This window comes from Pezoporus flaviventris, unplaced genomic scaffold (assembly GCF_033815535.1).
Source record: "Pezoporus flaviventris isolate CSIRO_AGI_PZ_B2104156 unplaced genomic scaffold, CSIRO_AGI_Pfla_v1 ptg000045l, whole genome shotgun sequence".
NCBI lineage: Eukaryota > Metazoa > Chordata > Aves > Psittaciformes > Psittacidae > Pezoporus > Pezoporus flaviventris.
In genome coordinates, this window is record NW_026892593.1 from 2723821 (window position 1) to 2751589 (window position 27769).

At 42.0% G+C, this 27769-nt stretch overlaps 1 protein-coding gene across 10 annotated transcripts in view; it reads right to left on the reverse strand.

The window, feature by feature from the left end:
- Positions 1-27566, reverse strand: part of BEND7 (BEN domain containing 7) — a 45608-nt gene extending 18042 nt beyond the window's left edge. For 7 of the 10 annotated variants that reach the window (XM_061467203.1, XM_061467202.1, XM_061467199.1 and 4 more), the window contains exons 1-5: positions 27229-27566; positions 23306-23389; positions 12995-13294; positions 7430-7552; positions 4757-5022 (exon numbers count right to left, since the gene is read on the reverse strand). In XM_061467203.1, the coding sequence (XP_061323187.1) occupies positions 4757-5022; positions 7430-7552; positions 12995-13294; positions 23306-23389; positions 27229-27289 (834 nt within the window). In that variant the 5' untranslated portion in view covers positions 27290-27566. Of the gene's footprint in view, positions 1-4756; positions 5023-7429; positions 7553-12994; positions 13295-22159; positions 22236-23305; positions 23390-27228 lie in introns of all 10 variants that reach the window. The other 3 variants (XM_061467205.1, XM_061467200.1, XM_061467207.1) reach the window with 3 other exon arrangements.
- Positions 27567-27769: the final 203 nt, after the last annotated feature.

Here is a 27769-nt window from a genome sequence, read left to right on the forward strand (position 1 = left end):
CAATCACTTAATCAAACCCTGAAGCTTTTGCCAACTATTCAGTACCACAGCAGCCTACTTCATTGAAATCAAACCCCATCAGTGAATAAGCACCTTAAAAGGCAAATCAAATAATCATACTCCTGTCTGCCCACTGTAATAGGTGACAATTACTGACATTATTTCTAAGCGTGCAGCTAACAAAAAGAACAGAGATACCTTTCAATATTGGATAATAATGACAAACCAGAGGATCATCCCAGAGCAATATTCCCATGCAATGATTTTTGGATATTTATCTAACCATTTTATGGACTTGTTTCACTGCCAAATGATGGGAACAAGTGGGCTGTGGGGCAGCCAGGCACCTCCAAGAAGCACAAATGCAGGGTTACTGACTGTTCCACGTGGGCTTCCAGCACAGATACAGCCCATAGGAGTAGACGATGAGTTTGAAGGTTGCTTTTGGAGTCAGCATCTGCTGATCATCCATGTTTCCCTCCTTTCCACATTCCCAAAATGCAACCTTAGAAAAGAATGATGTCAGGTAGGCAGCTTATTTCAGCACAGTGGGAAATCACAGGGATTTACACAACCACTAGAAAATGAGATGGAAGGGACGAAGAGGAAACAAAACCATCCTGTATTTCACAAGAGTCTCAAGTGCATTGTGGGCCAAAGCAGACCAAGTCCTTCAAGGAAGTCCCCTTATTAAGAGTCTTTTTGCTGCCCCTGTCTGTACATACCAGAAACTACACAATCAATATTTGCAGTATTTTCTTCTGTGACTACACAAGTTGTCTGTATGAAGTAATTATGTATCTAGAATGGAGATACATCATGAATAAACTACACTTTTTAAGGTATTATGTGGAAGTTGGGGGCGACAGGGTAACAGTGGTCATGATGTGAGGAAATAAGCTTGCTCCTAGTAACCTGCTCTTTTTTCCCCCTTCATGAAAATATATCCATCAGTGGTGGTGTGTTGTCAAAGCTGTTTACAGAGCAAGAGCAAATGCCATCTCCCATCAAATCACCTGCAAATGTCTTGAGTCTAGACAGAAGAAAGGGCTGCCAATCTCTGGAGGATTTGGCTGTGTAACTCTTTTCCCATGGATGTTTAAAACCCAGTATCAAGAGAGTTACAGCAAGCAGCATATTTTCAAAGCATGTTCTATGACTGGCTATGATTCTATGATATGCATGTGTATTTTGCAATAAAACTAGAGATTACAATGCTTTGGGAAGCCAGGATGAAGGATTTTAAAATATTCAGATAGCAATTAGAATCTAAAAAGCGTATTTCTCAGCTTCTTCTAGTTGAGAACATTCAAAATGCTGGATCCAGCAAAACAGTCAGAGTTACTCTATTTGACATTTGACAGTCTTCTGATGTAGGTGGGTTTTTAACATATTACTTCTGAAGTTGCTAGTGACAGGAACGATTTTCAGAAGTAAAAAACATGGGCTAAGTTTACAACTTGGGAAAGATTCTACTTCACAGTAATCAAAACAAAGAATGTAGTTGTCATGGTGATGAAGGTACCCTGTCCTATTCTGCTATTTGGGTCTTGGGTCTCATGATAGCGATCTAAGACAACCTCCATTGTACAAGATGCCTTGGGCAGAAAAACCATCTTCACTAGTCATAGAAACACAGAATCATAGAATTGTTTATGTTTAAAAGACCTTTAAGTCCAACCATTAATGCAACATTGCTAAGTCCATGTCCCTGAGCACCACATCTACACGTCTTTTAAACACCTCCAGGGACAGTGACTCCACCACTGCCCTGGGCAGCTTGTTCCAATGCCTGACTACCCTTGCAGTGAAGAAATTCTTCCTCATCTCCAATCTAAACCTCCCCATGTGCACCTTGAGGCCATTTCCTCTTGTCCCATCCCTTGTTCCTTGGGAGAAGAGACTGAACCCACCTTGCCCCATCCTCCTCTCAGGCAGTTGTAGGGAGCGACAAAGTCCCCCCCGAGCCTTCTCTTCTCCAGACTGAACACCCCAGATCCCTCAGCCGTTCCCCATCACACTTGTGCTCCAGGCCCTGCACCAGCTCCGTTGCCCTTCTCTGGCCCTGCTCCAGCACCTCAATGTCTCTCTTGTAGTGAGGGGCCCAGAAATGATCACAGGATTCGAGGTGCAGCTTCACCAGTGCCCAGTGCAGGGGCACAATCACTGCCCTGGCCCTGCTACCACACTGGTGCTGATACAACCACTACAAGCCAATTACCACTGTGGTAACTTTTCTGACACCTCCTGCTTAAAACCCCAAAGCCAGGAGGATCATGAGGCCCTGCCCTCATGGTCTGTATTTTGCCATTATGCTCCATGGGAGATTTCCTTCCTCCCTGAGCTCACCTTAGGAGATCTGTGTTATGCTTTGAAGAGGTATAACCCCCCACTAATACAACTGTAAGATACACTTCAGACCTTTCCAATGAACCAGCATGGAGGAGTTAGTATTATTTCAGCTTTGACTATTTTGTTCTTAATATAGGAATCAATTTATATATCAGTGAAATAATTTGAAGGCAAAACACTGATTTATTCATATTTCCTTTAGTAGTAAACTGTTTTTCAGTCAAAGACCTAACTGAACTTTATGATCACTTTGAATGCAATTTCTCAAAAGAAAAAGCATTTGTTAGCAGATAATGATCATGGCATAAGGAACTGGTGGGTGAACTATTCATGTATAATAAAATAAATAAGACCTGAATGCCAAAGGCTTTTGCTGTGCTAAAATTAACAGGCAGTGAATTAGATTTAATACTAGACATTTTAGTAGGTTGTACTACCTAGATTAGAAACGATTAGGTTGTAAGTGAAATACTATAACAGTAAAACAAACACGAGAAAGTTTAAGTAAGAATAACAGATTATTACATCTAAAAAGCAGGTTCTATGATTCACGGCCCAGATCAAGAGTTGATCTCACAAAGACTTTTTACACCTCTGTAAGTAGCAGTATTTCATCTCAGCATCTGAACCGGTTGCTTTGGTTTCAGTAGCCTCAATTTTATACCCGTTAAACAGAGATTTTTCTTAAAGTTCAATAAATGTTTTCAAAACAACAGCAGTGCCAGTGCTGGCATATGACACAGCACACACTAGAGACAACCCATGCAATATTCTCAAGGGAACATTTAGTTACGGTGCTGTGTAAAATGTCTTTCATTTTTTTTTCAGGCACACTGGTCCTGAGCACGCTAGAGATGCCTCTGAATAAATAGGAAAAGATAATACTGCCATTCATTGTGAAAGAAGAAGTGACTTTCTTCAGCCTTCTCTCAATGTTTAAGGTCACATTTTATTTTCGCTGTTAAATACATCTATTTTCAGAACTCAACTGTTTTCTTTCCAAAGATGAAACAAAATCAATTTGTTTGTCTCGGGCTTCTGGCTCTGTAAATTCAGTCAAACAACTACTGTGGCAAGCAGGGGCCAAAGCATGGGAGGGCAGATGAGGACCTGATTTATGAGCCACATGTTTTCTCTTCTTTTTTTTTATCTTAGGTCAAATTGGCACCTTCAAAGAATTGTGTCCAGCGATAGAAAACATTCATAAAGCCAAATTACATTCCATTGCAAGCACAAAACTCTTTTCAAACCCATGTTTCAAGCTGAAAAGAGTGCCACAAGCAAGGAAAAATTAGAAGCACAAATTGTGTACTGGAGATAAATTACCAGTCCCTCCCCCGACCATTCTCTCAAACATTATGAAGCATGATACTACAAAAGGAAAACCTCTGAAAAAGCCTCAAACTAGTTACTCGGTATCACTACAAAGACTATGGCATGAGACTGCAATCTAATTAGTGGTGTGGTTTGTATCTGTGTAACTGAATTAGCATGACTGCTCTTTTTCATTATTAGTTCCCTTTTCCAGAAAGGTAGAATATTATCTGCTGCGTTGTTTTCATTTACGCTTATTGGTAATGAATTTAATTACGTTTTTCTAGCTCATTGTACTTGGGAAATTGGAAACTGCTTGCTCAAAATTAAAAATATATTAGAGAAATTAACGATCAGCTTACTCAATCAGTGAACTGGTTCAGATGGCATCTCTTTGGCCATTAAACAAAGCCAATCAGCCACCGGATACATGAAATTTCTATCAATGTGTATGTATTATATGAACCAAGAGAATACGCTTATTGCAATTTTACATGTAAAAGATACATATTTTTTTAGATGGGCAAATGTTGGACCCTTTAATCAGAATGACATCACCAACAAAGTCAAGGCCCTCGTCCAGCATCCACAGTGATGAAGACCAAATAACTGTATTGAGCAAAGGCTGGAGTATGAACTTTATAGAGGTGAGGAATGCCCTGAAGCCAGTGGGACCAGCCAGGCATGAGACACAGCACATAAATACACCTTGGCAGGATAAAGGCATACATGTAGACTACATGCACTCATCAGCAAATGACAGCGCTGTGAACGGTTTATACACAAAGCACTTTTCACAGCTCTGATCTCATGGTGGCTCTTGGTATTAAGAGGCATGAAGAACAAGTTTCAACTGTAAGCTCAAACAACAGGCAGCCTTGAACTCAAGGGAGAACTACACACTCATGAAAGCAGAAAAACAAACCCCAAACCTTTGTAATCAGCACTTCCCAAGTCAAACCCTACTGTCTAACCCTACCCAAGATTTGCTTGTTTAACAAAAAGCAGGAACATCAACCTGCCTTGAGTACTCATTCTCCTGAATGAGTTTCAAAATCCTGTGATCCCACTTATTAAAATATTAACTTACATCTGATGAAGCTGATTCAAGGATAATGCCAAATCCTGAAACAGGGGTTTCTGGTTTTAAGGGGGTTTCAACTGCTTGTAGACTCGATCGTTCTGAGTTTGTTGATAGTTTCTTTTCGTTCTCTGCAGGGTTGGGTTTCTTATTCATGGTAATTGGTTCAACAGTTTTGAGGGGCAGTTTTTTCTTTTTATTTCTCTTTCTTGATATTGTTGACTTCTGTGCACAAATCAGAGGAGCAGGAGGCTGCTGTCTGTTTTGAGTCCCAACTGAATGAAAGAAAGCAACGAATTAAACTTACAGGCAAAAGCACATGTACAAGCACACAGATACATCATTAAACTACTGACATACTGAACTTATCCTCTGGGTATGTGGTATGGTTTTCAGGGCTGTTTGTGCATGTGAAACAGTTACATTTTATCACCTTTGCGTAATTTTCCAATCTGTACAATGGGGAAAATGACACTGAGCTCCACTGTGAGGTTTTCCAAGACACACTGATGAATAGCACATTAGGAAAACTAGGAATATGTAGTTCTTTTTCCTAGTGACCAACCTAGGGGTGGTGACACAAAGGGCTTGACCAATGATTAATTTGTGTACCTTGCTGAATGACTGAGAATCTCACTGTCTTTGAGCATCTTTTCCTGATAACGTCAGATAATATAAGTGCTAATGCAATTATTTTTCTGAACGGTTACCAAGTTAATTAGCTTAGCAAGAACATTTCAAGTACCATTATGTCAAGAACAAGTGAAAACACTATTAAATAGTTTAATTTCTAGGGAAAAAAGTAACCCAAAGTTGCATCAGTTTGTTTCACTCAGACACAGAAACTGACAGGTCATGTGCTACCTCTGCAATCTAATGAGACCAGACTTATTTATCAGTATCTTGCATTTTCCACAATCATTTGTACAAATGAAGGCATCAATCCTGAACCAGTACCAACGCAAACAAGTCCACCAGCAGAATGATCTGCAGATACAATTATATATCTGGATGAATCAGGAAAATGGAGGTCAGAACAAAAATGGCCAAAAGTGCTACCCATGCTAATCAAACTCACTCGACTCACTCGAGCTAGGAGTGAACTACAAATAATCCTCATCTATAAAGCTTGAGGAGAAACCCAACCCTTGGAATACTGTTTATTAAAAGATTTCTGGGATATTTCATTTCTGGCAAGGATTTACAAGACTGTAATTTGTAGTTTATCATTTAGATAGAAGGGTGTTTGAATACTAAAATAAGTGATTACACTTTCACTTACATGTTCTTTTTTGCTTTTAACAACACATGTGCCAAACAGTGTTTTTCTCTCTACAAAACCATCATTTCATGCCTACCAGAAAATATGAATCAAGAGATCCACAAATTAACAAGGTATTTACACTCTAGCTACATAATAAATAAGAAATGTTCCTGCTATTGAGGAGCCAGCTTTTCTGGCATAACCCCCAGTTCTGTACCTCTCACCCATACGCTATTTTTAATCATGCTCATAATTTCAATGAAATCAGTGCAACTGTGTAAAGAATTCCCTGTCCCAGCAAAGATTGCAAAACCTGTGCTTCTTTGCAAATCAGTGACTTCTAAAAGAGCATTTTTACTCATGTCAACTGATACTACAAAACCTGTCTGATCCTTCCTGTCACTCACTGAAACACGAAACACCATGTAGACAAGGAGTTTAGTCAGCCCTTCACTCCACCCACCTGCAGTTAATTGCTCAACACTCCCTTTTCTTAGAGGTCATATCCAGCACTCTAAGAGAAAAACCTCCACGGCTCCACTCCGCATCACTCACATCGGAAATCTCCAGTATCTCCAATTCTCATCAGCATTAACACTAATGTTTAGGAAGCCTGTGATGACCTACCTAACTCTTAGCTGCCATACTCTTGTTATCTTGTTGTCTCTAGTGCTCTGTGCTGTTCTGTTTCAGCTCCTAATCTAGCAGAAAACTTGGACTCAATAGTTTTTCCCAATGAACACATTATTGCTGGTTCAGCCAGTAGAAGGAACTGGTAAACCAGCCTGAAGAAGGGTGGATGCCACAACATGCAGCAGCTAGCTCAGTTGAGGCTACCACTGAGCTGTAACTTGAAAGAACTTTGAAGTGTTATACAATAACTTTAAGTGGCCTTCCAAGTTTCTTTCCTTACCTTAAGATTAATGAACTGGTAAGCAGCTAACAGGTAAAGTAGCATTTTGCACCTCTGTACAAATACACCCTGAGAACAAACTGGGGATAGTTGTAGCATATAGATGTACCCACCCAGTTTCCATTAGGAATAAATTTATTCTCATTAGGAATAAATCACATTACATTTATTTATTTATTTTAGCCTTAAAAGATTCCTACAGGTAACATCCCATGTTATAGGTAAGGATCTGAGAAGTAAAAATGACATTTCCAAGAAGCTTGTGAAAATTTGACTTTGAACAATGTGTCAAGAGAGCAGGAAACAGCTCAGGTTTTCCTGAGTTTACATAAAGTTCTGTCTTACTAGACCATTCCTCCTAACAAGAAGATCATGGAATCATAGAACAGTTTGGGCTGGAAAGGACCTCCAAAGATCATCTAGTCCAAGTCCCTTGCAATGAGCAGGGTCATCTTCATTTGAAATGCTTGTCATGGATAGGCACGTCTGGGACCGGCCACTGTACCTGCTTGAATCTGAATCAATTTTCGCATGGTCTTGAGCTCCTGAAGGATAGCCTGCAGGGTTGACTGGCAATTACATGTACAGCAGTTTGGTCCAATTGATGAATTCATCATTGGGATTTCTCCTGAAAGAAAGTGGAAAGAAATGGGGGAGAGAGGATGTAACCCACAAAAACCACCCAAACAATGAGCAGGCATTTGAAACTATTAGCAATACAACAGATCATGGAATTAGATCCAAAGCAAGAAGCAAATGATTTTCAACATGGTGCCTTTTAAGAGGAAGGGACCACTAGTTTTTATCCAATTACTAATATGTGCAATTATATACAGTAGGGAATGCAATGTTACATGGGCTGAAGAAGACTGAGCATGAATACAATGCACTCTTCACAGCAGGGCTGTCTATTGTCAGGCTAGTTCATCTTGAATAACAGTAGCACCAAACCTCATTATAAATATACTCACTTTATCACACACACACAAAAAAGCCCATCTCCCAGAACAGCCTTACAAAGAATGAAGACAGACAGCATAATAAAGGTTTACACTGTACATTAAATGAGGGCCTAAGAATTTTAAACTGCTTGAACGTTACATGTGATACTTTATCATGTGAAGAATTGAGAATGAAAATGAAACACCCTATTCCAAGGGAAAAATACCCACAAAAAACCCAAACAACACCTTCTCAAAACAAACAGGCTGGAAAAGAATCACAGCAAGAAAACCTTTCAAATCTGCTTTTCTCCTTCCTAGGCTGGGATTGTTTTCTATGTCACATTTTCCAGCACTGTGACCTACAAGATGGGCTTTCCATAGTTTCCTTTTGAAAATGAATAGATTCAACAGGTACTTCTTTTCCAGTAATTCTTACAGTGTTTATCTGAATTTACATACTTCTATTTCTAGCCCTTAGCAATGCTTTTATTACTGCCTTGCTTTCCAGAAGCTTTGCATTGGAGGTCCTGAATTAGGACAGGCTGTAACAGCTGGGAGATTTCAAGCTTTACCTGAACAGTTATATCCTGCATGTTAGTTTAAAATAGTTATATCCTTAGCTTTACTGCTGCAAATAAAACATTCAATATTCCACAGAACACCTAGCAGTATCTGCTTGAATCTGAGGCCAGTTGGGATGCACCCCCCTTCATTTCAAAACATGCTTACAGTCATTTACATTGATGGCTGTTTTACTGCTCATCAAAGCATGCAAGAGGGATGATCATTTTATGAAGATAGGTACAAATGAATCTAACAAAAATCATCTTGCTTGGTGTCTCATGTGGTGGACTTCAGAGTGTATTTCCCTTTTTTCCCCATAGCTGACACTTATCAGGTACCCTTTAATCATTACCTAGCTAAATTTAATACCAGGCAACTCATTTAATCTTCGTTCATAAATCCTCCCATTTTTCATTTGCTTTCCTCTGAAGCCAAACCAGTTTATTAATACCTTTTTAGGTCTGGTCTGTGTTCTTTCTGATGTCACACCCACACAGATCCCCTGACTTCAAACCCCATTTGAAATGGATGAAATATGGCCACTGCTAAATTGCTCAGACTCTTTCCTAGTTCTTCCAGTGTCATTCCTCCATCCTCAAATCTCTCTTCCCAGGCACACGTTTTCTATCTCTTTCCATTCAGTCCTTCAGCTTTGAAGCAACATCTATCAGACTTGAGCAAACTGGTGGTCGTTCTCCCAAAAGTAAGCTACTTGTGAAGCCAAACTCATGCATTACTTAAAGACTATTGGCATCTTCTGGGTGTCTCCTCCTTTCCTGACAGATTTAGACTGTCCACACTACTACAATTACATATTTTGGTATTTTAAAACAGCACCCATGGACAAAACCTGTTAATACTGCACTAAGATAAACAGAGTAGTTTAAGAATCTCTGCAAGTCTAGCAAATACGAATACAATAGTTCCATCTGCGGCTTTTCACCAAGGTTTCAGCTGTAAATAAAACAACTTTTTCAAAGTAAAAAGTGATCTGGAAAACAGGCTGAGTCTCAAATTAAAACAAAAAGAGGTTACTGACTCAGCAGGACTCTGCCCTGTTTGATCTCACCCTTCCTTTGTGCACTGTCTATTCACTGTAAGTTCCTTGGGGCATGGATGGGATTTTATCTTTCCAATGGTCCATAAAGTTCAGCCCATTGTTACAGGTACAGAGGGAAACAAAATATATGTTATCTTTAGCTTTGCAGCAGGTTACTCAGAATCCCTCAACTTGGCTCCACCAACACCCTTTACCCTAAAGGGTAAGGCAGACTTTAAGGGTTAAAGGGAGGGCAGACTTTAAGGTAGGGGTTAAGGGTGTTAAAGGTAGACTTTTAGATAGATGAGGTTCAAGGCTACTTGGAATTTAACAGCATCAGCATAACCCTTTACCTGTCAGTAAGACAAACAGGCACCCCATAAATGGGGTCCTAGGAAATTAGGAGAGTTTTATTAATAGAAGACAAAGACACAGTAAAAACAGCCTTTCTCCAGTGTTTTTTCAATTGGTTTAAACTAGTAAGATCCTCAGGATAAAGCCTGTTCTCTCTCTTGATCAGAATCCAATATTCTAGTGGGCTTTTGGAAATGCTATCTGAAAGACTACAGCAGGAGACAGGGCTGGTGGGCTTCTGTTTCCTTCTTAATGAAGACTTCACATAGTGCTGAAGTGCATCTGAAAACTCAGACAAGTTATATCAGTAAATACCTGTACATCTTTCCTGTTGCAATACAACATGTTCCTAATGAAAGTACGCAGTCACGCAGGCTCCTGATGGAAAACCAAAGGGTCTGTTTTCCCATTGAGACATAGGGGATTTACATTATAATCCCCATTAGCATTGATAGAAATTACCCATGTAAATCTACCACAGGTACTGGAAATGGGAAAAGAGACCACCAGTATTTCATATCAAAGCAGGATTCTACTGACTTCATACATATTCATGAGGGTTTTTTATTTTCTTTCTAGCCTCCCTCCTCTGATCAGTTATTGTGTTATAAGAAACATCTTGTAGAGTGTTCTCAGTCATTGTTCCAAGCACTACCTTTATCATTTTTAGAGGACAAAAGCAACCCTTTTCAACTTGTTATAAATCATTTTTTAATTTTAAAAGGAGAACAGACTTTTTATTTTTATGAAGGAGTCTTTAAAGAGCCATCTCCCTCTCTTTGGAAGCTAGCCAGCAGGCAAATTTGATACCAGCTTCTATAGTTGAGAGAAGGAGATGACACAAGTGCAGTAGTTGCTTCCCCAGTGTGAGCAGCAAGTAGCCCAGGACAGTGGTTCTTACAGCTGGGTCTGCTGAGAGTGAGTTTACCAGGTGTAACATTGCTACCATGAGTTTATATTTGAAAAGTATGCAAGCACAATCCATTGATGTAACTTGACATAACTAAAAAGCAATTCAGCTGCTGCATCACTGCCAGATTTGTTACAGAACATAAACTCAAATGCTGCAGACAAGCTCTATGAGTTTGTTGTGTCTTAACAAGCCAGACATGCTACTCACTGGTAGTAGCTCCAAGAGGCTTCCACTAAACACAGAAGGTCACAGGCTTCTAAGTAATGACTTGTGGAACCATTGCCTTAAATATGGTTCAGAATAAATCACTTTGCTTATCAAGTACGTTCCTACTCTTTCCTCTGTTGCAGCAATGCCCAGGCTCCCCCCATTCCTCCTTTTCCCTCTCTATTTTTGGCAATACCCTTTTCATAACTGCTTTCTAAACCAACACCTATTAAACATCCATTCCAGCCTCCCCTTGAACCACCTTTACCATGTGAGTAGATAACTAGTTAGATGGACTTGGCATGCTTGTTACAATCAACTTTGAGCAATTCAGACAGCCTAAACCATATATCTTGGCTTCCTATATTGTATATATCCACAATGGACAGAAACAGTTTCTGGACTCATCTGTCTGCTAATGCCTGGACATCTCCCAGTGATGACTTAGACCTGACAGCCCTGCATAATAAGCTTACACCCCACCTGAACAGTTTTGCTCTGATGAGTTTTAAACACCATGGTAAGTACCAAGGAACAGTATCTTCCTTGGAGTACTGTTCAGCATTTCTATACCCAGCTTTTAAGGACTTTGTCCATCCTCTGAATAACATCTAAAATACTGAGTTAGATGCTCAGGCTTCCAATGCAAGGGATGGGGGAACAGCCACCCAGAAGAGCTGCGTGCTGGGTGAGGAGCAGTTTCAGAGCTTGCCCATGGCCCAGAAACACATCAGATGTTTTCCCTTCCCAGAGACCAGGCTTCAGAGCCAAAGCAGCATAAGTGCCTGGCAGGATCACAACACCCCGCTGGAGGCAGACACCTCTAAACAAAGAGCCTTGCAGATCGTCTTTTTCAAAGGTGGCCAGAGGAGAGGGCTCACACCCACCTTTATGTAATAACCTAAAAAACTGCATTCCTTTCTGCAGCAGGACAGCTGCACAGGGAGGGGTGGAAGGTGCCTCCTGGTGCACTCCCCCAAGAGCTGGGAGCCTGGCCATTCCTCCTCTCCAGCCCAGGAGGTCACTCAATCCAACCCTTCTCCTTGTCTCTCACAGACCATTCTAACCTATAAGAGATCATAGATGAGCCAAACCCTTCCTCTTTGTATGAAAAATCAAAGCACTGACATTTTCTTGCATATGTGGCCAAATCCTGTCAACACGTTTTAGTTCACATGCTGAATCAGGCCCCTGAGGGGACAGAGGTGCTGCTCCACCTACTTTCTGGATGCGAGAACTAGGCATGTGCAGGCTTGGGCACTTCTGTGCATGCAGCGAACTGTCCCTGCCAGTGCCCAGGGACTCTCAGGACAAAAAGAGAGATGCGCAATGAATTTCGGGTCCTTCCACACTTTCAGAAGGACCTGAAATGAGTGGGATTTTGAAAGCACAGCTTTTTATTCTGGCAGTAAAACCTCCATACTGGGGAATTTTAAACAAGAGAAAAGCATTTTAAGGGCACACTGCCATCTACTTCAGGGCAGAATCCTCTGCCAGCATAAGATGGACCATGCTCTATACACGACATTCATAGGTAGACTCCATCATCTCTTTTCTCCAATAGTCCCATCGGAATAAAAGCCTAAGGCTGTGGAAGGGACTTTGTACCTGTTATAAGGCTGATGCCATCTCCTTCTGAAAGTCAGTAGAATCCTGCTCCACAAGTGGTGTCACAACAGAGCTACATTACTCATTGCAAAGAGGAGTGGTAGAGGCTGACATTTAATTAGCTGTGAATATAGTAACAATGGCAAAAGCTGTTTTAGTAAGTACTGTATAGAAATTAAGCCTGCAACAGCATTGAGTAATGTTGTCCTATCACCAGGAATCCATTTTAAAAGCTAAGACAGATGGTAGCAGAATGCACCGTGCCCACTTTCACACCTTTTCAAAGTGATAACTATGTGCTCATTTGGTAGACTGAACTATAAAACTGCTCTCAGTGCAGCGGTACAATATATCATCACAACAAAAGCAGAAATTTAGTACAGTACAAGGAGAGAGAGGGAAAAAAAAAGTAGCATTCTCAGTAACTAATGCAGATCATACCATTGGATGCCACGGTTCGTGTCTGATTTTGGAACGTTTTGGATCGAGTTCCGTATTGCCCTGAAAAATGGCTGGCTTGGGGTGATAATTCATTCCATGCACCGCTCTGTGAAGGATGAAGGCTCGCCTGGGACTCTGCAGGGGGATTCAGGCGCTGGGCCCAGGCTAAGTCTAAATCTTGGGGCTCCTCCTTTAGTTTTTCTCCTTCTTTGCCAACTCGTTGATAGATTCTTCCAGTGCTGTCATTCAGTAATCTTCTCATCCCTGTAATTTGTTTTTTAATTTCCCGGCTTTCATCTCCTAATGAAAACAGAGCCACAGTTATCACTGTAAATTAGCAAAAAGGGTAATGGGTAGAGATTAGAGATTTTAGATGCCAATAAGAGTTGGAGTATTAAAAGAAATAAAGATGAGAAAGAAAAAGAGACGGTTGGGCAGAAGCTGGTATGTTCCAGGCTATGCTTTAACACAGCGATGGTTGACATCTCCCACGGTTGAAAGACCTGCTGAACTTGGCTTTCTTGATGCTGTTTCTAAAGCTTTGATGAGTAAGATTATTTTTTCTGCAGAAGGAAATAATAATAGCTACCGCAGTTTCAAATAAACCATCCTTTTAAGAGACTGATCCTATTCAGCTGTTGACATCCGTGGCTATTTTCCCCAAGTAAAGCCTAAAGGATCAGATCTTCTACATATCAGTTTGCTAAATGCAGAAGGTTAGATCCTACAAAGGAAAAATAAACCACAAAAAGCATCACCCCACACAGACACACAGAACAACACTGTATCTATTGATTTTAATGAGCAGGATCAGTTCCATAGGCCACAGAATTGAATACTACTGGTTTATACAGGAATAAATTAAAAGGCAGCTAATACACATATAACCATATACAGCCTAGGATATACTGCTGGAGGTCTTAAAACTGTGGATTATGAAAACAAAATGAAACTTTAAACAAGAAAAATTTGCCTGTTTCAAGTAAATTCAGGGCATTTAAATAATAACAATTGCATGCTTTAATACTCCTGGCACCATTTAAGTATTAATTTTACATATGGAGCTGCTGATTGCACAATGAATATATGTGTTTTGGGCAGATAGCAGCTATTTCGCTTGTTAAAGCATACATTACATCTCACTAGTAATAAGGAAGTGATCACAGCCCCTTCTGAAATAGGAAGTTTCTATTTTTTTACTGGTAATAGAAAAATCAAACATCCTAAGCAAATGGAATAAGTGGAAGAAATTGCTGAATCAGCCTTTCTTTATAATGCACTTTATACAGTAATACTTGCTATCCTCTACTGAGTTTACATTTGCATGTCCCAAAGTAAACCTATTTTTGGCAAAGCAATAGTGCAAAGGAAACTTCAGAAGGAAATGCCAACCATCCAAAACCCAAGATGCAACATTCATCATAGACTCGTGCAATGGTTTGGGTTGGAAGAGACGTTAAAGCTCATCTAGTTCTAACCGCCTGCCATAGGCAGGGACACTTTCTACTAAAGCAGGTTGCTCCAAGCCCTGTCCAACTCTGATTCAACAAGACATTTGACAGTGTGTTAATGCCAGGCACATGAGCAATTTTATCAACCCAACAGCACTATTCAGTTGTATAAACCTAGAAGCATGCTTAGGTAGCTGGCTGAACCAGGCAGCTAAAGAGCAGCAACCCCCTCCACAACACAGGTCAAGCTCAATGTGGCTGCAAATTGCTGTGCAAGCCCAGCATACCCAGGGAGGCACCTTAAAGAGGGAGGTTTTGCTGTAGGAGGTGAAGCAGCAGAAGGGGACACAAGCTGTACAATCTGCTCCAGCCTCTGCTGAATCAGAGCATCTCCTGCCTGACCCGGTGCACTGGTTCCCTGGGCCAGAGCCAGCTGGCTCCAGCCCACCCTGATCCAGCGGGAAAGTGGGTAGTTTGCAAGAAAGCTTCTAGTACAAGCTTAGAGAAATATGTGTCAACCCTGCACACGATACTCCAGCACTGCTTCCACTCCAGCTACAGCAGCAAGAAACCCCTTTGCAAGGAAGTTCTGCATTGTGTTTGCTTTGTCGGTTTGCCTGTGGATTTGTGTGTGGGTGTGATTTAATTAACAAATCACAGCACCAACTCCTCTAAAATGACACTTTCTGGCCCTGACCCAACTAAGGGTTGACTGTTTGTAGTTCCCAACCTCAAAAAGCCACAGAGTACCACCAGACTCCAATTATTAAGATACTTTACACTGCCTTTCCCCTGTATGTGGCTGTATCTGCCCATATATCCACGCTCCAAACGCTGTTTGCTACAGCAAAGCATGAAGCAATCCCTCACCATCGCATCATTTAGTAGTACACCAAGTTTTATGCTGTCGATTTGGATTTGTATTCAACAGCAAAATGTATCTGAATATCAAACAAGCTTCCCACCCACCTCCTCCTGTCAGTGACTGTGTGCTACGTGGCTGGTCGGGTGACATGTTGTTGGAAAGATTAAATTTCCCTTTCCCAATTACATAAAATATTAATGTTAATTGAGCTTGTTCAGCCTTGATTCTGCTTCCTTGTTCCTCCATATAGAAGTCTTCCCACTGATGAGCACACTTACTTCTAAATAGAAAAAAACCCTACATTTATGTCACAACAAACCCTGAGAGTGCATCCTACATAAGCATGTCTTTGTGTTTAGGTAGCTCCCTACTTAAAACAGGGAGATTCAAACTTCATGAACTTATTTGTTAAGTTTGTTTTTTTTGCTGTGGTTTTTGGTTTTAGGGATTTTTCTGCTTGGGGTTTTTGGTGGTGGTTTTTCTTTGAGTTTTGGGGTTTGTTTGGGGTTTTTTAAATGTCTTCTGTTTTGTAAGGAAGGACATAAAAACCATGCAGGCTGTAACTGTAACCTTGACTTAGTCTTCAATGCAAGTTTACAATCCCCCTCTTGCAATTATGACTTTTAATCTGTAACTGGCCAGTGACAGCAGCATCCTTCCTGACACTGTCTAAATCTGCAGGCAGGTAGGTAGTAGTAACAGATTTAACTTCATGCCCCTTGGTTCTCTCATCTGGCTATTAGCTCTAAAGCCCAATGATAGCATTTTGTCATCAGCTATCATCAGCTGATGATTTTCACACATAATAATCATGTACTTTTAAAAAAAGTAAAAAAAAAAAAAGGAAGATGGGGCACAGAAAAAAACAAAGAGCTCAAGATACTGCGTGTTACAGAGGAACCGGCCTTGCTGTTTAAATGCTGAATAGGATAATCATATAGTTTAATACAGAAAAATCTGCATTGCCTACCTCTAAAAGCCCTCCTGAGATGGATTTTGAGGCCTGAGAGGAGTGGTGCCTATTTCAGCTTCTCCCTGTGCCAGGGGTTCTCACCACTTCCAAGGGAATGGGGACACCTCTGAAGGGCAGACTACATGAGTTGCTATTTGGATTCCCCGCTTAAACCCTCTGGTTTTACCTGAAGCTAATGAAATTACTTGCAAAACACTAGAAGACTTAAAAACTACCACCCAAAATAGATAAGCTTGGCAAATGACAGCCCTATTTAGGAATTTATATGTAAAGATGATAATGGTCATAACAAAAACATATGAACCATGTTTTAAAATGACTATTATAGATGCTTCTATGATGGCCCCTTATATAGAAACTGTTTCTTCCACATGAATAAATGCTTCCACATGTTTCTAAAACAAATAAAAGCAAAGCAAAGCCCTTTCATAAATACTACATTAAATCCACATTAAAAGCCATTTCCCCAAAATTCATTTCATTCTCTTTCCTTACTGAAAGGGATAAAAACTTCCAGCTTTGGAAGTTGTAAAAATGTTTAAAGTTACAAGTGCACAACTGTAAACCAGAACTGCCCTAGGATGAAGCAGCATCCACAGGCTAAGCGTGTACCAGTCTGAAGCAACAGACCTGCAAACAACTCCACTTAACAAAATGTTCTTGATAATTCATTAATTCCCTGCTTTGGCCCTATGTGCCTGACCATATTTTCACAATCATGCTTATTAAGTTTGATACAAATGAAGCACACTGCCTGCAAACAAGTTGTTCTACTTTTGCCAAATAATCTGTCAAGTTATCACAGTGCTACAAAGAATTAGCAAACTATATGCAACCATAACAATATGATAAATATTGATTTTATTCCAGTATTAGAGAGCAGTAACCGCATCGTATTTAATGTGTGTGTTTTAAGTGTATAAATGAGCGCACAGGGCTAAGGTTGGACTATTGTGTGTGTTTGAGGTTTTCTTCCTTTGACTTATATAAACAAATATATGTTCTCCTGGCCCAGTATTTAGCAAATAAGTTCTTTATCTTTTAACATTTATGTTTCTCATATGTTTTGGGAAATATTAATGAGCAGTTGACTTTTTTAATGCATTTTCTGTTGTGTTTGGGCAGATGGAACTCATGCAGAAAGTTTTCCTTTCTTGGTTATACAAACAAGGCTTTTTCCTCCCTCAGGCTGCCTATGGAAGATACTTTCTATCTCAGAGATCTGTATCAAACTAAGCTGAAATTGGTGGACGAGATGAGAAGCTATGGGGAGGGTAGAAACAGCAACAGGCAGCTAGGCAAGCACATGTGAAGTGACAACACTAGCTTGGTTTGTAAGGAAACAAGAAACTCTGAGGTGAGAAACAGTGGAAGTAGAATGCATAATGCTTGAAAGCTCAACAGAAAATAAATAATGGCAATGAGTTATATAATCAAAGATATTAAATGCCAGTTTATTAGATGCCACTTGAATGCTGCCCTTCCTGGACGAGGGCCAGCAAAACTTGGCTGCTGTGTTTGAAGATTTTACAAGGGCTAATTCAGACCAGCTCCAGGAACCAGGAGGCACGTGCATGCAGGGCACACGTCTCTGCTGCACAGCCAGGCTGAACTCACCAAAACACCTTTCTGAATGTTATGCACTGGATGACGACAGGCTGAAAAGTTGGAGCTGTTCAGCCTGGAGAAGAGAAGGCTGCCTGGAGACCTCATAGCAGCCTTCCAGTATCTGAAGGGGGCCTATAGGGATGCTGGGGAGGGACTCTTCATTAGGGACTGTAGTGATAGGACAAGGGGTAACGGGTTAAAACTTAAACAGGGGAAGTTTAGATTGGATATAAGGAAGAAGCTCTTCACTGTGAGGGTGGTGAGGCATTGGAATGGGCTGCCCAGGGAAGCTGTGAATGCTCCATCCCTGGTGGTGTTTAAGGCCAGGTTGAACAGAACCTTGGGTGACATGGTTTAGTGTGAGGTGTCCCTGGCCATGGCAGGGGGGTTGGATCTGGATGATCTTAAGGTCCTTTCCAACACTAACTATTCTATGATATTCAAGTATTTCCTTCAAAGACAGTTATCCCAGAAGGGAACTAAGCATCCGTTCTCTATACCCACATCAAACTGGAACTTGCAAAGCTCAAGATAGTTTTGCCACTGTCATCTTGTATTGCAAGTGGTCCTGAAATAGAAAATTGTGAAGGTCAGTATGGAGAAAATAGAGGAGCCATGTGCATGATTCCTTATCAGATCAAAGGTTTCCTAAATCAGATGGAAACTTGTGACTGCTCTGTGGATAATTTGAATCTGGCATCTGTGTATCTAAATTGGTGGGGTAAGCACACATTTCTCAAATAAGGGACGCCCAGTCCTTGCTGGGGGATCAACCTTGTCAACCTGTATTGATCAAGTAACACAGGCAACAACATGCTTTGCAAATTAAAACCCCAAGTCAGCAGGGAGAGCAATGGAACAATGTCACAGAATCACACAAGCAGCGTGAGTTACGTGCAAGGGACTTTGAGTAGCCCAAGCTAATATACAGGGATATTTGAGCTGTCTTTGTTAAGGCACCTTAGCAGTACACTACAACACCATCTAAAAGCACCTACGCATCCCCATGTCACCACACAAAGCACTAAGATTGCATCTGCAGGAAAACTGGATTACCCTCAAATTAGACCCCCTACTCCCAAACCAAGCATGTAAGTACACAGGTTGATTGACACCCCTGCTTATGGAGAGACACAAAGTTAATAAGCATCACAAGCACTAATGTAAGCAAAGCAGAATCTTTGGAACATTGAGGACCTGGGGGGGGGCGGTATTTCCCTATTTCCCTGGAAGCTGGATCAGCCCAGGTGGTCTGGCCACTACCACTACAAAGTAACTGAAGAGCTTGGTGACACAGCTTCAAAACACGCAACAGGAGCAGATACAGAAGCATAAGTTACACAGCTTCACACCACACTGAAACAGGTAAATCACTCAGGAAAGGACAAGTGAGCAACTGTTCAATAAATGTATATATTAATGGGGTCATATAATGGAAAAGGTAGTAGTAGATATGCAACAACTTCCCCCAGTTCTCAGAAATATCCGAGGTCAAGATCATACTTCAGCCTCAAAGGGAAGGTTCACAAAGTGAGATCACTAGAGAGCACAGATATATAAAATAACATTTTGTGCAGTCTTAATTACAGAAGCTACTGGTGCAACAGTCAGACTTGGGATACAATTCTATTAAAAGTAACAAGTAACTTCAGAGGCTTGCGTTGAGGCAACTTTTTCTCTGTGAATAACTTGCAAAGGCTATTATTTCCAGGACAGAATAAATTCTTGGTATTAGTGAGTAACTTACGCATCGCTCCCCTGCTCCAAGAAGACATTATTTATTTTTACCATAACATAGAGAAGTTATTAATCTGCTGCCTTCCATTTCAACAATGCAAAGTGCTGTAAAATGCACAGACACCTGCATTACAGTACATTTCAGTTCCACTTTATATCAGTCATAAACATCTCTGCTTTGGACATCTCTTCAAAACAAATGCTCCAAGCACACTGTGTGTAGCATTGGGTTTTATGAAACTATAAAAGTTCTTCACTGTTAATTACACAGACAAATGTCTCATCACACGTTTGATTACCAGGATAATATAATTAGTTTTCTACATTAACCTTTCCAACACAGAGCCTGAATTTCAAGTTGAAAGCATTGTAAAAATACTCAGGCTGGGGGTATATTATATTTCTGCTTTTTTGTCATGATAATAAAATACTAAGACTGGAAAAAAAAAAACACCTAACCCATTGTAGTATACACGAAAGATAGACAGATATATACACACAACCTAGGTTTGATCAGCACTGTCCACAAGACATGGGTGTACAGTCCCCTCACGGGCTTCTATTTCCAAGCCTGGGCTAGCAGCCCTGTGACAGAAGGTTTATGCTGATAACTGGCAAAAGCTGAAGTCAGGTCTGCCTTAAATCTTGCCTGTACTTGAGGTTTAAGCACTTCACTCTGGGCTGCTTCCTCCTTTTCAGGTTGAGCAGTCTCTCTTGCAATCAGATAACTAAGCCCTTCCCTTCCAAACAAAAGAGATGCCAGTCCTCATCTGCAAAATACAGCAGTGACATTCCTCCCACCCAAAGGCTGTGTTTAGTATGTCCTTTGTCTAGAAAGAAGTTCTTGTTTATCATCTTATCAGAACAGAGGACTGGAGGAGAGGACAAGCTACGACATCTCCCAGTCCAACACTGCACCACATGAGCAGACTTCACAAGCTTACCAAGCTCCATTCGTCACATCCATCAGAGGGTCACATCCAGTACCTCGTCCACTAATTGTGCTGAAACTTCCTCCAACTTTCAGCCTACAAAGCTGTTCTGACCATCTATGCTGGTGCCAAAAAGACCATATAGGTTCAACAGGTCTTTCCCGATACTTAATTTATCTGCATGTTAAACATACTGGATACTTCCTACTTACTCATTTACCCTAGGAGCTCCCCTCTTCTCAACAGTACAGTTTGTGGTCACCCTTCTTAACTGTGAGACCAAAACATATGCACATCCCACTCCTGATAGAGCTTCACTTGTTTATATACTGGCATTAATATTTCACCTTTTCTAAAGCTAATAGTTTCAATGATGTATCTCAGCATCCATCCACATACTAAAGTCTGCGTCACACTGAGGTTTCAGCAGCTGACCCCATGAGCCAGTTAGAGAACAAACGTATACAGGAGAACACACTGAACTCTAAACCAATGAATTGGAGTGAACATCCTTCTGGGATGAATTTTGGCATAAATCAGTGAAAACAAGTAAAGAAGCAATTATACCCTGAAGCTCCTTATTAGTGGACAGGACACTGAGCTGGGGAAAGTGTTGTGATGCCACCATCCCTGAAGCACAATGAAATATTACTCCATGCACTGTGACTTTTTCTAAAGGAAAGCTGGAATGCCAAACACCAATCATCCCAGATCCCCACTGAAAGGTGGGAACCCAGATTTCAAGCGCTTTCAGCTGAGTTCAGTCCCTGCTACTGCTTTCCCTGCATTTCAGATCAGTGTCTTTGTCACTAGGAATCTGGATGAAAGCAGACACCAAAGTAACCTACTGAAGATAAAGTGAGGAGATTATGTGAGCTCTGAGTAAGTTACTGAATTGAACCCAATCCCCAAGGAGGGGGAGGGAAAAGTCTAGTCTACAAATCTCACACAGTCATTTGTCATTCAGCCTTGTCAAAAACAGCATGCTTTGAGGAAATCTGAAAGTTGGACACTTAGGATATTGCCAGGAAATAGCATCTTTTCATAGCAGCTGAAGGTGGGCCCCCAGGACTGCAACACCACGCTTCAGTACCTGATAAGGAAGATCCTTGATAGGACTTACATTCTTAAAGGTTAAATTCTGACTGGCTCTTGAAATAGGTGAACTTTAGGCACTTAAATGCCAGAGCACATTCAGTTTCAATGAAAAGCTGGGCATACTCAAAACAAACCCCAAACAAAATCCAAAGACAACACAGCCAGACCAAAATCAAAATCAACTGGTCTAACTCACAGTACAGACATCAAAATACAGACTCCTGCAGATTCTTAGAAGCATCCTGGCTTAAGCAGCTAGATGCCTAACTCCTGCCAAAGCTTTATCATGACTTACTGTTGGAAGACAAAGCATTCAAAGTAAACTTCTGGTGGAGCTCACTCCATCAGGTTTATCAGACCCCACCAAAAGTGCTTACAGAACATGAAATCCAAACACAAAGCACAGCAGCCACATTTGCTGCTCTCTGGCAATGGGTGCAGGAAGAAATGTTTGCTCAAAATCCTAATGGTGAGAAGCTGAGAATTTAACACAGCTCTCACCCTCATGGAAATACTCCAGCCATCAGAAGATTCCACACTGCCCAGGACATTCTCCTCTCCCATTTACTTCTGACCTCTAGAAAAGGTTGTGGCACTATGAATTAAGGAGACAAAGGCATTTTGCATGCAATGAAGACCAACTTCAGGTGCTGATTTACACACTCCAATGCCTCTTGCTGGCTCCAGGAGGCAACAGGCACAGATTACAGACACCTTAAATCACCCTTCAAAACGTTTAGGCTCCTGGTGCACTTAAGGAGAGGCAGACACCCCTGAATTCCTTGCACCAAAGCCTGAGCAAAGTGCCCAAGAACTTGCTTTACATAACAAGAGTCATTATGGTAGCTCAAAAATCTGGCTCCTGATCCTCTGAATTTGGCCTGCCAAATTTTTGCCAGGAGGTGCTTTACTCAGGTGAGGTCCTACATGAGACAGGAGGGGGCTGGAAGCAGGGAAGAAAGAAGCACTCTGCAGCTGGGACAAAAAGGACGCACAGGAAGATAAAGGCTTGCTGATGACCAGTCCTACCATGCTGGAGTATATATCTTTGGTATATACACTGTGCAATGTATATACACTTTGTATACTGTATACTACTACTTTGTTTTCTTTACACATTTTTAACTGTTGATTTAATTTCATTTTGCCATGGCAGGATTAGCAGGCAAGCTACAGAGGTGAAAGGACATTATTACATTAAGACAGCACATTAATCCTTTATCCCACCCAAGGCAGAAGCAAAACCAAACAAATAGCAGCTTCCTGGAAATTGAATTTCTGTTATCCAGATGTCAAAGATGTAATACCCCAATTACACAAACTATTGCCAGTGAACCATGCCAGGGAATATGCAATGTAAATGGGGTGAGCACAGAGCTGCAAAACTGCAGAGTCAGCATTTGGCTCTCTGAGTGAGTGATAATTAGCACTGTGTGTAGACACTAATAAACATTTATGTCTGAAATTACAACTTTTAGCAGTGTTAATAAAGGATATATTGGCAATTCATAGAATATAAGGGTCTTGAAAAGAATGTCATATTAAACAATGGCAGGCTCTTCCTGTGCTTGCACAGAGAGTTTTTTCCTCCCTAATTGCAAATGGCCACGCTATGTCGCTCAGAAATTAATCAACACAAGCACATACCTAAAAAAAATGGTTGTGTTTCTTTGGTCTCCCCATTAACATCATTGCTGTAGTCAGAGATCTTATATATCTCAGGGTGGTAATCTGGAATGAAAAACGATAAAAAAAATTAGAACTCAAGTGATCTGGAAAAAATGAACACTGAACACATTGCTACAGTTTTACTACATAATTTATCAATATCTCTGCAGCTGATTTCATGTACATCAAATTAACCACAGAAAATGTGCTCTGTATCAGCACCTCCTAAAAAAAAACTTTGCTCACACTGGAGAGACTCAGCTCCGATATTTCACAGATTTTAGGGAATAGCTACGCCTGCCCTAAATTACTGTGTTCATTTTCACAGCAAATTATCCCACCAGATGCCAATTATCTGGCTTCTTGCTTTACAGATGGAAAGCAGATTTATAACAAAAACTTTACCTTCCCAGAGACCAAGGGGAACTTTCAAACTTCACCTCAATCAGAAAATCAGCAGTGTACGTTAGGGCTGCATCATTCAGCTACACTAATGTGTATTTGTGCCACTGGCCTCTGAGTTCTGAAGACAGGAGGATCAGGGACACCTTAGGATATTCACCTAGAGAAACTAAGGATGGCCCTGAGAATAAACACCAGCATCTCTTATTCAGAGATGTTACAGGATTAAAAAGTAGTAATAATTAACTAAAAAATTCACCACTGGATTTCTATTTCAAATAAAAAAAAAAGAGTATTTTGCTGTGAAGGTGTCCACTGTAATCCCAGGCAGGTGCTCTGTAAAACCAGAGCTGTGTTTACACGTGCGTACAGAGGGAAGAGTAAGTCCAAGGAACAAACCATGTCTAAAGGCAGCTCTCCTGGATGCTATTTCTGCCTCTGCTACTGGCACACACTTTGTCCTTCGGCAAATCACTCAAGACTGAACTATCAATTCGGTGTCTTGAAACAGCCACTTCCCCACCTCACTCCTTTAATGCCCTCTGAGTTCCCAGCGCTCTCTGCTACTCCCTCTGTAAACTGGTTTTTATGTTTACCTGCCTCACAAAAAGCAAGGCAGAGATTAACTCATGGAAGAGCACTTTGGGGGATTCACTTAAAAGGCACAACAGAAACACAGGGTGGCAGAAGCAGCTCCTCCTCCTGCAAGCAGCACACCTGCACCGCTGAGAAAACAGCTACAGAATGAGAAAGGTCTCCTGGAAGCCAAACCTTTTTGTTAGGTGCTGTTTATTTGTACAGCACGACTGTCTCGAGGGTGCAAGAGGAGGAACAACACAGTAAGTAAATGGGAATTGAGCCTAACACAGTAACGCAAAAACAGAAAAGGGCCTGAAAAAAAATGAGCAGGGAAAAAACCACAGCAGAGTTGGAGAGGTTAGCAATGAGGCGCTACATGAAGGGTTCCTCTGCCTACTGAGCACACCCAGCAAAGTGAAACAGGTAAAAGGTGAAGTTTGAGATATGACACTGAGGAATTAAAGGCTCCTTTCGTAAGGCTGAAACTATGGGATTTATGCTGACTGCCTCCCATGGTCATTAGATGTCCTATTGAGGAGGGGGAGCAGCTTGGTGGGTACCTGGTGACCAGCCAGGGTCAACCAGCCACATTCAGCATTTTCATCCTCTCAAAGGCCTCCAAGATCCGCTGGGAATGAGCACGTGAGAACTAGGAATTAAATGACTTACAGACTCATGAGCCTTAGATCTATAGAGTACACGTGGTTTCTTCTCTAGCACTTCCCTCTGTACAACCAGCTGCTCACAATATTATTCTGATCTACAGCTTCTACCTTAAAGTCACCACATTTCACCTCAGAAACAGCTACATTTCAGTGCAGGAATGGATTTCCCCTTGATCTGGTCATTACTGATCACCTGGATAAGGTGCTCTGAAGTTGTTTTGGGGCGAGAATAAGCACTATAGGGGCACACATCGTTAACAGATGGTGTGTTACCAGCTAACTGACACAGCATACCCTATTCTCTTTGGTTTTCTCCTTCTGCTTCAGATGTCACAGTCCAGGCGCTGCGAAATCTGTATCAATTTCACAACAGTAAACACTAAACTGTGACATTACAGAATGACTCCTGCAAGCGGCAAAGGCCAATTACAAGAGACAACTATTTATACATAATTATCTTTATAATCAACTGTGATAGAAAAAAGACTGTGAGTGCAGACTCACATGCAAAATGTGATTTTTATCTCCTCCATTCTCAAAGTACAAAGGCGTAATTTTCTCTCTAGGATATGTTTTTAGTAGAGATTTCTATAAGCCTTTCTACATCCAAAAAGAGACCCCAGATACAATGAGAATTACTAACAATCTACCATCATAACTGAATTTATCTATTAAAGCAAGGTTAAATAGATTGCCTTATTCACTGAGGCATATCTAAACTTGTAACAAGTGGCAACTGAGCATTGGCAAAATAGTTACCTGTTTCTGATAGCGTACTTATTCTTTTTACAGGTCTATTAGGGCAGAAATAAAACCATGTCTTCAATTTCAGTTTTACTTTTCCACACATTTTGCTTTCACCCACCCCCCCACCCCCCCCCCCCCCGGTTCCTGCGCTAATTCTGCCTCTGAGTCAGAAGCAAGTTTGGTATCAAAACCCTACAAACCAAACCTGTTTTCCATAGAAATCAAACCCTAGATAGGTTTGCTAATGCACACAGACCTCCAATACCTTTCAGACAAGTCTGACAGGTCGCTGCCCTTCTAGTTTTAACAGGAAGTGCAATGCTCCAGACCCCCCCCATGAGGATACGACAGTCATTATTTACTATTCCTGCCAAGTGAGCCTATTTCCGTCTTTAAATTTCCTTGCATCAGACATGATTATGCCAAGCTCCTGCAAAGACATTGCTCTTCAGACAGCAAGTCTTGACACTTGCATGTGTGTGTCCCCCTTCCCAAGTGTGACATTACATCCAAGCAGTCACCTGCCTTGAACTTAGCATGCAGGACACACACAGCCGTTTCATGGAGATATCCTCACCCAATACTTGGAAACACAAAAGGAAAAACAAGATCTCAAGTCAAATGCATCAGAGCAAAAAGATCTTTGGCCAGAGAAGGGATGAATCCCCAACCAAAACAAATCCCTAGGGCTGGGAAGTCCACCTGTTAAAATGCCCACCAGCGGCTGCATCTTCTCCTATTACTATCATAAGAAACCCCCAACCAAACAAGAAGACTGAAAACAGAGCTGTGCTCCTTCCCTGACATGAATCCAAGTTCCCCCCCACCCTCTCTCCGCGATGCCTTTTCAAATAGCTCCTTTTCCAAAAGCAAACACACCCCGAGTGAACAAGTTACACGCCAGTGGCTCTCCCCTGCCCACGTACGATTAGTTACCTGCGTGGATTGTTAATAAAGCAACCTCTGTTCTGCTTTTCTTTGAAACACGCGGATGTACACAGTCGAGGGGAGGAAAAAAACCCACCCCAAACACAATAAATCCACAGGAGTTGAATACTAAGAAGGTCCGTTGTTGCTCAAGTGTCATTATTTTTCTGCTCGCTTCCTCCTTTTACCTTTCCTCCCCCCCCCCCCCCCCTTCCAGAAACAGGATTTACCACGAAACCACGAAACACTATCTAACTTTATTTTGTGCAAGGGAAAAAAAAAACCACGTCCAGCTTACTGGGGTGGTTGGGGGTGTTGCAACAACACGGAACACACATGCAGAAAACCCGGTTAAAATGAGGAAAAGGGGGATAAGAGCAAAGCAAATACAAGGCGTGCAATGGTTTCGGGGAGTTGAAGCACAGGATTGCGGAGTTAAATAACAGCGCCGGGGAAGGGGGGAGCGGGGACTCGGGGCGCGGAGCTCGGGCGTTTCATAACGCCCCGCTTCCCCCCGGTGCAAAACTCCGTCTGCCCCCGGCGAAAGAACAAAGCCCCAGCCACCCCCGGCCGCCGCCTTACCTTCGTTGATCAGTTTAAAGCTTTGGGATTTCCTGCTTCTCTTCCTCTGCGTGAACTCCATGGTGCGGGCAGGAAGGAGCGGGGCGGCCAGGCGGCCACCCGCCGGTGGTGGCAGGACCGAGGTCCGTGTCTTTTAATCAGCAAAAAACACGCGGGGGTTGGGAGACAGCGGCTCCGGCGCTGAATAAAGGGCTCCGGGACAACTTGGCTCCGCTCTTTCCCCTCACACCCCCTCTACCTCCCGCCCTAAACTTTGAGGGAAAGCGGGGTGCGGCGGGGGCAGCCCCGAGGGGGCGATGCCGGGCAGCGCCGCCGCCGCCGCCTTCACCCCCCCCGCCGGCTGCGCGGCCGCGGCCCGGCGGCGAAGGGCGGCCCGCAATGGCTCGCCGCCGGCTCCGGGACCCCGGTGCCACCTGCTGGGGGAAGGCGGCGCGCAGCCCGGCGCGCCCCGCGGCGGTTCCGCCAGCCCCGGCCGTAAACTGCCACCCCGAGACTGGCCCGCCGCCGCACGCCGCACGCCGTGGGGGGAAAGGCGGCCGGT